Genomic DNA, 13,002 nt, shown 5'->3' on the forward strand with positions numbered 1-13,002 from the left:
CAGCACCCCTAGAGTGATAACTAGTAGTGGCCTCACATTACTGCAAATGACCTGAAAATGGCCTTTACCTATGTATAAAGGGAGCAACCCAGTGGATGAAGTGATATTTTGCTTAGAATGGTGAAAATCCATACACCTTCCCTTCTCCTAAGGCTTTTGGTGCCACTAGCAAATTGTTCAGATTCCCAGTACACTGGGCCAGCCTACCTCTGTCCCAGCCCTTATAGGAGAAGACCTGAGTAATACAAAAATGACACCTATACACAGGGAAAGAAAGGAAGGACTACTGGTGGGACCCACCAAAAACCCTGATGACTTTATATTGTATGTGTGGAAACCCTGTACTTACTAGTTTAATGGCTCTATTGAAGCGGTTATGGAATAAGTGCATGGAGAGGCCAAGTACTTTGAATACATTGCATGCAAGATCATTCTCTTGATGTTATAATGGGCTCTCAGTTGTAATGTCTTCATCTAAATGAATACACATTTGCAAAAATAGTAGCACCAGGGCCGAATTCCTCTGCAGATGTGGTTTATGGCTAAAGTTACTTACACGCAGCAGCGGGAAAACCTCAAATGTGCAGAGAAAATAAGTGTTTTCCATCAAGTCCGTCTGCAGAACTCGCTGAGGTTTAGAGTTTTTTAGGAAGGCTTTTATATATAAAAGTACTCATGGATTAGGAGTGACACTTAAGCGGCCGAGTAGGAGCCAGTTTTTCAGAAACAACCACAGAACGATGGAGGACGAAGGGATTGTGTCAGAGTTATTTGAACATTGGAATGTTGGGAGCTCCATTGAAGACAGTGGAGTGTTCTGGGCTTCAAATGGCCGGTAGAAGCCCGGAGCTTCAACATTCCAGTGTTTGTGTTGTTGCAGTGAACAAAAGCCACAGTAAGCCCAAAGGGATTTCAATCCCCCCCCCCCCCCCTCCCGCCCGCTCCCCCGACCTGACTCTATGAGGCCTTTGTTTTATTTGTTTGAACATTCTGCCCTCTAGTGGTGGAATGTTCTAATAGCCTTTAAGTCCTCCGTAGCTTGGTTATACTGTTAAAAAAAGCTCCCTTGCTATAGTCCCTCGCCGAACGCTGGAGCGGGCCTTTAATGCCCGGTATAGTCTGCTACGGCGGGATATAAGCCTATAGTATAGTGCCATTGGGATTGCACTGGCTAAGTCTCACAGTTTGCGTCATTGCACAGTTCCTGGCAGAGTGATCCTTTTGAAGATAAGACACAAAAAGTATGGCTACTCCAATCAAAGGACACCATCCGAGCATTATAAACAAATCATCCACAGGTGCTTCCTACTTAGGACCCCATTCGGTTGATATTGCCTTCTTTGTCCCACAAAAGAAAACCTGACTCAACCTTCTTCCACTCAGTAAATTGGCAAATAGTAAATCACGTGTTCTTTACAGTGCTTAGAAAGCAGACATCTGATGTGAAGCAATACATAGTTCCTATGTGTGTGTCCCAATCAAACTGTACAATTTATTTACAATCCTAGCGTTTTGAGATTGGCTGCTGAGGCTCAAATTAAATTGCATGTATTTTGTACAACTATAATGTGAAAAACACTTTATGAAAAAAAACATTCTACAACCCCATCATCTGGTTATTGGGCGGGTTTGTTTGTTCACCAACTGGCTTTCCTACTGTTCTAATATTCTGAGAACTTCAACTGTTTAAGTATTTCCTCTCACAAACTATTTTACACAATGCTTGACCATAACAATAAATTGGTCCAACACAAGTTCTTTAAAGCTTTTTTAAATAACAAGATTGATGTGCAAGATGTTAGAGTATGTTTTTTTTTATTTGGAGCATGCTTATGAAAAAAATTCCTTAATCCATGGTTTGCCACTTTGCCTAGGAAAATTAATGGTTTCTCCCCTGCTGACATGAATGTGCTTATCAGACATTATGTGCTTAGAAGAAAGAGTGACGGAATAAAAGATAAATGTTTGTGCTACGTGGAAATAATGCAATTCTACCCAAAAAGATAAATGTCCATCAACATTTCAGAGGAAGGAAAAATATCAGTAGTGACTTTGTCCTTCAATTTCATATCAGAGCGAAAATACCGAGCTGCATTCAGTGCTCTGGCTCTTTATTCAGCAGACATGACACCTGCTGAAAGCCAACACGTGTGGCATATGGTGCTGCCACAAGATGGCCGTCTTGGAGACACAGCGAGGTTTAGGAAATACTTGGAACTTGTGTTTTAAACATTGATCAGAATCAATAGTGCCCATCACTGTTCCAGTGGCAGTGTGTCTCGTCACACAAGAATTGAATTGAAGAAAACCTAATGCTGTGGCAATGTGTGCTATGCTTTTTAATACATCAGTGTGCTGGTCATTATGCTTTAAGTACTGCTTGGTGTGCCAGAGCTGTTCTCCACTCCAACTTTACTCCTCGCCTCCCTGGCATCTCGCCTTGCTGCTTAAGCCTTGATGCCCTGAGGAGTGTCTGTTGGGTGGAAATATGAAAGGCTGCAAAGCCCCATGTAGAATTCAGTCCAAGGAGACAACAGCCATCTTCCTTCCAATGCACTCCAGAGGTCTCTGCTTTACTGCTGCTTACTGGTACCATGAAAAACATGCTGGAGTCAGGTCTGATCTTTACCGTCGTTAAGGCCATAGGTTTGGAAAATAGAAGAATGGTGAACTGTCTCTTTATGGGCTTGATTGCCCGGTCTTGAGACCAAGGTCTTGTCCCTCTTGATGAAAACCATAGAGTGCAGATTTTGTTTTTGTTTTAAACTATGAACACATAAGCTAAGGTCACAAACCATTTGGAGGATGGCCCAGTATCCATTCACTCAAGGTTTGTAGAGAGCTCTTGTGAAGACGTAGAACATTTACACTTTCCTGGGAGGTACAAGTTATAGTATGTAGGGGGCGTGCCGGCATTGGTCATGAATCATTGACATTGCCTCATCAACAACAGCAGTAGTGCACTTTCCTATGCCTCTTGTTGTGAATCAGCATTGTTTGTTCAGTTTATACAAATTATTTTAAAATCAAGAACAATTGCATTATTTAGGATTAAGCTTTTTGCACAGAAGTACTTTAGCTTTTTTCTAGTAGAACAGATGAATGAAGGTGAGATTTCAGCCAAAGAAGTTTTTTAAATGGCTCTGATTTTGGGATCCAAGCGGCTGATATTTTTCTGTGTGCAGCACTCAAATGATCTTTATTCGGTTGTTGAATGAGAATAACAACCATAAAAGTACATTTGTTAAAACTACAGACAAATATATATACACAAGCTTCATCACCATGATACATAATAAAAACATTAAATAATTACGGTGGGGCAAGAATTGATTTACGTAATCTAAAAACGTTTTAAAAAAAGGTAGAGACAGAAGCAATAGTTAAAATATTGTCTAATTTCTGAATAGCTAAAAAGGCAGGGCGACACTGATTAAAACCCATTATCTTCCATAGAGTCACAATCCATCTTTTCCTCTGCATTTCATAGAGCTTACAAAATAGCAAAATGTGCATATCCGATTGATTAGACAGTTCATCACAGGGACATTTACTAAGTTCCTTTGTCCAATCATTCATTTTAGGGAAACTAAGAAATCTAAATAAAATATTTAATCTAAAACGAATCTGCAAAAACTTGTCAAATTCTTTCATGTGCAATTTAACATAGGGCTGGATGTCATTTGTTATCGTTATAAGTTGGTGCGCAACCACAGTGCTTTTCCTCATTTCAATACAACATCTTTGATCATCCAGGTATTCCATACAGAGTTTTTTCAGTTCTCTCCTGGAGACATGAGACATAAGTAGTGGATCGTCAAAGTAATCTCGGCGGCCTAAGTCATTGAGAAACTTCTTTACATACGCCAACCACCTTATTTTTCTGGCGTTATCTAGATTCATCGCGTCTCTCAATATTTGTTGGTTAAAAGCACACTCCTCCGTAGTCCAAACCCTGTGCCACAATAATACTGGTTGGACTTTGATAACATCCTCCATGTAGGGTTGGCCCAGTTCCGAGTGACATATATATGTAGACACACTATCTGGAACTGATAAAAGATATCTCAAAAAACAATTTTCTGCCGTCTGTAATGATATGACATTCGCGTACCCCCAAATTCCTGCACCGCATGTTGCAGTTGTAACACAAGTTGCTCTGTATACAATTAAAAGCTCCCCAATTGTTTTTTTGCCCATTTTTTTGCCAAAATTTGTAAGGGCCATTACGGATTTACAGAACAACAACCTTCAAGTCTTTATTGTTGTGTTCCATAGGCCAGTTTGGTCAAACAGTATATCTAAATAGGGGAAAGTTGAAGTGAATTCCAGGGGTTTGGAGTGGATAGTTTTCTTCCTATTTTGTGCCCTGGGACCACAATTCATACAAAACGTTTTCGTGCAATTAACCTTCAAGTCTAGATTGGTCATGAAATTTGAAAAGTAATTATCCTTTGCAGTGCCAACGGGGTCCGGGCCATCAAGACCGCGTCATCCGCGTATAGTAGTGCAGGGACAGATCTTTTGGCATTCCCAGAGTAGTGTTTTTTCCAAGTCATTAATATAGATTGTGAATAGGAAGGGGCCAGTATGCACCCTTGTCGTACTCCTCTTGCAATGTTTATTGCCGTAGTGCATTCACCATTCCTACCAAATCTGACTATGGCCCATGCTCCCATATATAGTTCTCTAAGAAAGGTAATTATATTCTTCTCCACACCCAGATTCTCTAGAATAAGCCATAGCTTGCTGTGGGTGACACAGTCAAAAGCCAACGTTAAATCGACAAACGTTAAGAAAATACAATTTTTCCTTACTGTTGTATATTTTTCTAAAAGAATATGCAGGTTAAGGCCTTGTTCAATTGTGCCAAGACGTTTCCTAAAACCATATTGAAGATCACTTATAATAGAGTGTTCTTCCGCCCAGAATAATAATCTATTTAAAATGACGCGCCCAAATATCTTTATGGTAGAGTCTAATAGTGATGTTGGGCGATAGCAAGCACAGCTAGCTCTATCACCCTTTTTAAATATCGGTATAATAATGGACTCAAACCAAGAGGGTAACAATCCTTTCGAACAAGATGCGTTAAAAAGTTTCGTAAGGATTGGACCCCAAAAGGCCATATTATTCTTATACAGATCAACTGGCACCCCGTCAGGACCAGGAGCTTTCCCTCCAAGGCTAGCTTTTATACCACAGACGACTTCCTTCAGGGTGATACACAAATCTATTTTATTACCATTTGAAGTTACCCCGTCGTCCACAATTGCTGGTGTTATCTGTTCCAGGGGCATCACAGCGCTGTATAAGTTTGCATAATGCTCTAGCCATTCAATATTAGTAATGGCTATCTCAATTCTGGCCTTATCTTTATCTTCAAAAAAGGGCGCATTAACTGCTTTCCAGAAGGCAGTGGTATCTCTGCTCTGGGACGCCTCGTACAAGGATTACCATTGCCTCCCATTTCAAAGCATCCTGTCTCTGTTTCCGCACGTTTTTATAGGCCCAACGCCACTCTTTAACTAGATCTCGGTTCCATACTGGGTCATTTAAAGCATGTTTAAGGTTGGTGTAAGCTTTGGTACAGGTCGTATCGAACCAACTATGTACATCAACTTTCGGGTTTTTCTTAGCAACCCATAGTTTAGTTTTGATGTGAGAAGTTATATTTAAAAAGTGTTTAATAAGTGCTGAGGCAGAGGCTTTGTCATCGAGACATACTTCAAAACTGGAGTCACAATTCCTAACTAAATTAAGAAGAAAATCTTCCGGGACCACTTTAGTCCATTTCAGAGCATATCCATTTTGACGTTTCAGCACAATATCATCTACAACCTCTCTAATTGAGCTGTCTTTATCATGTTCGTAATCCGAATTTGAGATTTCAATGCTTAGGAGGAAATGGTCACTTAATAGGGTATCTAATGCATTAAAGTTCATAACCTGATTGCTATATCTGGCAGAGGTTAAAATAAAATCAATTGTTGAAAATACACCTCTCCCATTGAATGTGGGACCTCGGGTTGGCAAGCTTTGTTCGCGAAGCCCATGTCACATGAGAACATCATTTCATTCAAGAGATCCCCGCATACAAAATGATCAAAATGGGATAAGCTTACCTCTCTATTCAATAAAATGCCGCATACCCCTTGTTACCCTCTTTTGCACAATGAGCAATTGAAATCCCCTCCCCATACAGCAAAGACTTCCTTACTTTTCCCTTCTAACATGCGTTTAAAATCAGCAGACAATCCTTTTAAAACATCATTCAAACCCTCCACCGCAACATTATTATAAAAATTTACAATAAGCAAACACTGCACTTTGTTGATATGTATCTTGACCATATGATAATAATCATTGTTAATAACAAACTCTATTTTAACATATTTGAAGAGGTTCGATACATAAGTGCATAAGCCCCCTTTAGCTCTGCCAGAAGCTGAACCAATGGCCGAGGAAAAGAAGGTTTTAAAACCAGACAAATGGTGCGCATCTTTGCCCCAAGTTTCTTGGACGCTAACTACATCAAAATCATTGACTAGATTCAACCAATTTTGGTCAGACAGCTTAGATTTTATACCTGGGATATTCCAAAACATAATTAAACAGCTCCCCTTTTTTGTGGCGCATTTAGATTGCTTAGTACTACTCGGGTTACGGCTAACATCAATCGGCTTCTCACTTGGGATATTCTTGGCAATACCGTTGTCCTCCGGTATGGCCAACCTGTCGGGGTCAGTGGCCCCCGCCCTTGCTATCGCTGGTAATTATGAGCAAATGTCAGTCTCTGATCTCTTACTTGATGGTTTAAAATCTAGATTAATCAAGCTAGATTTCCCCTGACACCGTCAGTCCACTCCCTCTAATCCCTCGCGGCCATATAGGATGTCAAAATGATTGAAGGTGGGAATATTAAAGTGATTGTTATGTACTTCCCTGCTACCCCCTCCCTGCATCCCCAGGGGATAAAAACTTACTGGTGCATATGGAGAGGGAGGATAGAAGTACTTCAAATCTACTGTTTGTATCCCACTCCCTACAGTGTGCTCGCTCCATCCACAGATGAAGCTCGGCACCCGTATGTCCCTGAAGTTGACAATGACGCAATCCCCTGATTGATCCTTCGGTATGTGTCCCACCCAGCTTATTCTACGAACATGCAGGATTTCACCATGCATGAAAGTCGGGATGGGTCTAAACTTATTCAGCCAGAAGGTTACTTTGTTCTTCAATTCGGAATAGTTTTCTGATTTACCCTCAACCAGCTCGGGGACCCGCGTCATAACAACAATATATGGGAAAGATTCTGGAGGTAAATCAATGCGTGGGAGTGCGTTCCTGATTTTGGCAGTATCTTGAATTGCCTTAACTGCGCTTTCCGCTCTTCTAGGTTGCCTAATATCACTAGATATTTTTACTAAGCCCCCATTTCCATTCCCTAAAGTCTCCCCCTCTTGCCTACTTGATGTCATAATTTCAATAAATATAGTGTTCTGTCTAGTTCCATTCGTTGGCTGCATGGATGGATTAATCACAGTTAAATTGGGCAATAGGGCAATAGTTTTTTCTGAATCCAAGGATGGATTCCTCGAAGCTAGTAAAGTAGTGGATTCTGCGTATTTTCTCACTATATCATTATTAGCTAGAGTTGTACATTCTAGTGTTGTTAGCCTGTCGCCAATCACTGTTATCCTCACAAGGAGCAACATAAGCGATTTAAGCAAATGCTCCATCTTGCCCATAACGTCCTCAGCAAGGTTAGGAGGGGACATGCAGGATCCTGCTGGGTCAATTGACACAGTTTTTGATGGGGAATTGGGGTTATTAGTTGTTAAGGGTATAGGTTCTGTGTGCAGCACTCATTGCAAACTGGATCTTCTGTCGATGCTTGTGCAAATTCCTTGTGTCAATTTAATGATCGTGAAAGGTGACAAATGACATTTACTTGAAGTTACATTGTTGTTGACATTGCTTTACAGTGTTCAAAGAAATAGCTCTGGAGATGATTGACTGCATGCTCATGCAGTCATTGGCCTTGCTCTTGAGCTGTTCACCTAGGGTGCATATTTGTGCCAGTTACAATGGTGTTTTTGGTGTGCAGTGGATACCGTCCCACTGTTAAACAGAGCTATCACATACATATAGTGAACAAGATTAGTGTAAACTGAAGTTAGATTCAACCTGTCAGCTTTGTAGTCTGGGTTCCTTAACACTGTTATGCAGGCTTACATATTTAATGTTTTGGTGCAGTCTGATATTAGGTGCCTGTGCAACATATTTAGTAAAAAAAGACACTATTTTGTTTCTTATTTCAGAGTTTGGAAAAAGGATTACCTCAAATTCCTTACCATAGTCTTTATGGCAGCAGAGAAGACCTCCCGGTGCAGCAAGTATCCAACCAGTTCCTTGAAGGTCACAGCGACTATGTCTTCAGGCACCTCCCTCTGCACTCCCAACTTCAGGTGCGAGCACCCTTTCCCATGATTCCAGTTGGCGGAATCCAAATGGTTCACTCGGGGCCTGAAACTCTCTCTGGTTTACACCCTCATCCACACAATCCCCTGCCAATGAGGTGTTCTGAAGAGAAGAAAAGCATAATCCCAGACATCTGCTCCAAAGAAAGGATTGCAGTTTCTAAACACCACGAAAAACGCGCCTCCCCCCACAGCTTATCTCGCGACAACTCTTCAGGCTCATCGTCCTCTCTGCTGCTGTCTCTCAGGCAGGCTTCTTCAGAAGACTCTTCAAAACCTGTAGTGAGAGAGCAGGAGCAAAATCTTCATACTTGTACAAAAGCCATCGCCGGCCTTAGAATTGCCCCTGAGGAAGCTGGTTTGCTCGGGGCAAATCCACTTGCGAGGGCTTCTGAGCCACACTCAAAAACATTGGAAAGCTCACTGCTTGACATTCGGAACTTTAGCAGATCTGAGTCTGGTCAGCCGTCAGCCAGTGCTGCAGCCTCCGACCCAGACTCTCAAAGTGTGAGGGAAGGCTATGGTACGCCTCGGACGTTGATAGCTCCCTCCTCGTTTCATGCCAAGAGCACTGATACTAAACAGGTAGGTGTTCATGGAATTAAAGACTCAAGGACAGACGTGCATGAAGGGCAAGATGCGTTAGGAGAAAGGGGAAACCCCCATTGACTCAGAGAGGCGTGTTAACTTCAAGACAAATTGACTTTTTTCTAGCGATAGAAGAAATTGAGGTTTATAGCATGCCTGATCTGAGTTACACTAGTTTGCCAGTGGACCGGGGCCTCGCTTGGAGGACAGTCCCACTTTTAAACATTTTAATACAACAAAAATATATATATATCCATATGTATACTTTTGTTATCTCAAAAGAAATACATGCAAGTCACCCTGAGCCTGACCAAAATGACATTTCAGATGGACTTAATGGGTCTGGTACTTTGAAACTGTACAAATATTTGTGCCTTTTTCTTTCCTTTGCTTATATTCTGATAAGCATTTTTAGCAGTAACTTGTACTGTACATATTTTAGAATTTGTGTATCTGCTTTGTATTGTAATTTCTTTTCCTTTTTTTGGACACTTTGGGTCTAAATGATGTAAAGCGAAATAGCATCAAATATATGTGAGGTTGCACTAAAAAAACATATTTTTATATGATTAAAACTGAACAGCTTTTATGTACAGCTACGATTCTGTAATACTAATATTTATTTACCTTGTTTCATAAATTGTACATTTATTTTCCTCAATGTTGTGGATGACTTTTCTATGTGGAGCATGGGGTTTACTGTTGCGTAATTAGAACAACAAATGTATATTGTAAACAAGATATTTAAACCAGAGTTATCTCATCTTATCCTGCACTTATGCACTAGGCAGAAAAGATTAAGGATATATCCGTCCGTTCTTAAATCTTGTAATTTCTTTGTCTCTTGTTTGCTGGATTGGCTATCATTTAAAGTGCTGATCGTTGTTTTTAAACTGATAGTACAGTGAAGCATTAAAAGTAAAAACAATGTGCTATTGTGAGTTGTCCCTCTCAAAGCTGTTATGAGGCAGCCCTCAATATATACAGAAAGAAGTATTTGGTCTTATGTGAACATGTTGATTGATATGCGCAATTGCAAACATGGGAAGACATTCCATCCTGCTGTGTCCCCCCTATGAACATAAGTACACATACACCACTGGTACAACTTTATGTTATGCTCAGACTACACCGAGTCACCACAGACCAGTACTGGAGTATCTTGAAAACAACCAGGTGACAGAGCACAGCTGACTGCATAGATCTGGGTTACCTTTGTGCTATTTAGTGAATTATAATTCTGTGAAACCAAGTTTGTATATTGAATTACAACACATTAAGGAGTGTTCTTTAAACAGAAATAAACATTCAGTTATGTGCATCAAGGCGTACAGTGTTTTTATGAAGGTTATACTTTTTCCTCTGGCAGCGAGCAAGTCAAAACCCTCATGTGGAATTGAACGTAGCACACGACAGCTGTTACTATGTTAAACAAGTATTGGCAAATTCAATAGATCAGCCTTTGGCTATTAGCCATTTGCCTTTGTCAGTGTTTGCCTTGGTTTTTGAAAAACTTGATTGCTGTGGGACCTGCCGGGCCCTTGCTAATGTAATAAAAAAATGAGTAAATGTTTCTCTCGAAAATCACTAATTTGCAAACAAATATGCGGAACTGTGAAAAATAATAAGGCATGGAGAAAAAGTCTCTCTGCCCAATCCTGCCATTCCGATGACCCTGCGTGTCATGGAGATTCTGCTTGTTTCTCTTTATGTTTTTAACAGAACTTCTTTATTTTGAAATGCATTATGCATCCAGGGCGCTCTCGAATGAAAGGGTTGACACCGGATTGAGACCTGCGCCCCGCTGCCACCTGAGAAAAATGTATTTATTGTGGATGATTTGCAAGGTCTCATTTCAGCGTGAGTGGCTGAACAACCGGAAGTAGCACAGCCCTGGGCCAGTAGATGACTCACGTAAAGCCGGAGTGGGAGGACGCAGCGCGAGGCCAGGACGCAGTACGTGCCATCGGATCCCGCCCACGAGGTGTGCTAGGAAGCTCACGCGCTAGTCACAAAAGGACAAGGTTCGTTGCAATGTTCTGGCAAAAGCACACTCTCACGCGCGAAGCGGAAGTGTGTCTGTGTTCTGTTTGTTTCTTTGATTGCTTTAGATAGAACAAAGCGACCAGCACAAATCAGCCAATCTGCTGTAAACCCGTCCCAGTTTGAACTGTAATGAGATCACTCAAATACATGGCGGAATGTACCCAGAACAGGTTTCACAACAACATCTGCACGGTTTCTGTTGAAGCATTCCTCCTACGCGTCTTAGTGGTGTTTTGTTTTATTGTGCATGAGAATGCTGTCAGGAAATGTGGGTTACAGTCCTCCGGAATGTGATATTATGTCATTTTCAGTGCAGGCGAAACCCATTTTTGCGGCAGTTGCACCACTTTGTGACTGCTTTCTACACCTTACTGTACAGCATTGGAAAGTGACTGGCCAATCAGATACTCCAAATTCACCACAAACTGACCTTTCATTGGAAGAAAATACCACCCAATTGCAGTCCTGTTTCTGTATAGGGATCTTAAAAGGCTATATGTGAACAATAAACTTGTATCTAATTATATTGCTTCAGTATACACTGGATTGTCAACCTGGTATTTTAAGTAGTAATGAGGTAGGCCTTTAACTGCAGAAATCATGAGCTACTGTGTTTAAAATAAAAATTAGATTTAAGGTATCATTACCCTTGTACAGCTAGAAACTTGTGTGCATTTTTCTTATTTATCTACCTTTAATCTGTACACAGGCCAGGAGTTGTGACGGGTCCCTCCCTCTATATGACAAAAACATGTTTTATATGATTTATTTTTCTAAGCTTACATAACGATTTTCATCACTAATATGTGTCAAAAAAATTAGATGAGCAGATTGCACAATAAACTTCTAAACTTGCATAGCCAGCATAATAAATTATGGTAAATTTTACTCTAGCTCTGGTACGAAGTTCAGCCTTCTTTTGTGTTGTTGCAAGCAGCCTGCACCATCTCAAACTTTGTGAAACTACAACATTTAATGTAAAGCGTGGTCTGGCCATGAAAGGAGATGGCCACTTCATTTTGGAGCTCTGCATTGAGACAGGCCCCGGACGGCAGCAGCGGCACCAGTGCCAAGGTGGAGGCTAGCTGACCTACCTCTCCGCCTCACCCCCTGTGTGGGCAATCTTCACTGACCTCCGACGGCCACTAAAGCCCCAGCGGCATTCCCAACTTCCTCTGGCACAGCCCCTGATGGTGCGCTTTTGCTGGGCCTAGACGCAGAGTAGGAGCCTCGGTCTGTCAAGATGGAGCTCTCGATCTGCCTTTCCCCCAGCAGGGGCCTTCACCCAGCTGTTGGCGGGCCTTGCTCCGATCATAGGAGGAGAGTGGCTCCCCATGACATGTCGACATGCCGCATTGCCACCAAAGACAGCGCCATCTGCGCAGCCCCGCCCCCAAAATTACAGTGCTCTTGCCACGATGGACCTCTTGTGCGGTGCCCCTGGTCCACATCTCCTCCTTGGCCGCTGACCAGTCCGTCCTGCCTGCAAAGTGAGGCTGGAAGCCGTGAGACGATAAATTAATAAATACAAGCAGAGTGGAACAGCAGTACCAAGGGAACCAAAAAAAGGAAAACAATTAATAAATAAAGAGAAGAGCAACAATGACACGTAGCTAACTTGGTGCACTGTCCTTGGGCCTGGGCCCTGTGTAACGCCCTGGACGGCAGAGCAGTGGCGTCCCTGGCCCCAGAGGCCTCTGTGAGGGACCACCACCTGCTGCCCCTGATCCCTCCTGGGTCTCTAAATAAGATGGGCATAGCGACTGGCTTCGCTGGACTGCCCCCGCACCACCACGGCCGTGTAACCACCTGCTGCACCGCGTCCTCTGCCAGACGGCGACCCCCTCACACTTCGCCATGGCCGCCCCTGAGGCTTCTCTGGCGC

General features: G+C 42.1%; 1 protein-coding gene across 3 annotated transcripts in view; it reads left to right on the top strand.

Moving 5' to 3' along the window:
• Positions 1-10,392, top strand: part of HIVEP2 (HIVEP zinc finger 2) — a 523,606-nt gene extending 513,214 nt beyond the window's left edge. For all 3 annotated transcript variants that reach the window (XM_078649003.1, XM_078649004.1, XM_078649005.1), the window contains one exon: positions 8,325-10,392. In XM_078649003.1, coding sequence (XP_078505129.1) covers positions 8,325-9,152 — 828 coding nt within the window. In that variant the 3' untranslated portion in view covers positions 9,153-10,392. The remainder of the gene's footprint in view (positions 1-8,324) is intronic.
• The last annotated feature ends 2,610 nt before the right edge of the window (positions 10,393-13,002 follow it).

This window comes from Lissotriton helveticus, chromosome 6, assembly GCF_964261635.1.
Source record: "Lissotriton helveticus chromosome 6, aLisHel1.1, whole genome shotgun sequence".
Classification (NCBI taxonomy): domain Eukaryota; kingdom Metazoa; phylum Chordata; class Amphibia; order Caudata; family Salamandridae; genus Lissotriton; species Lissotriton helveticus.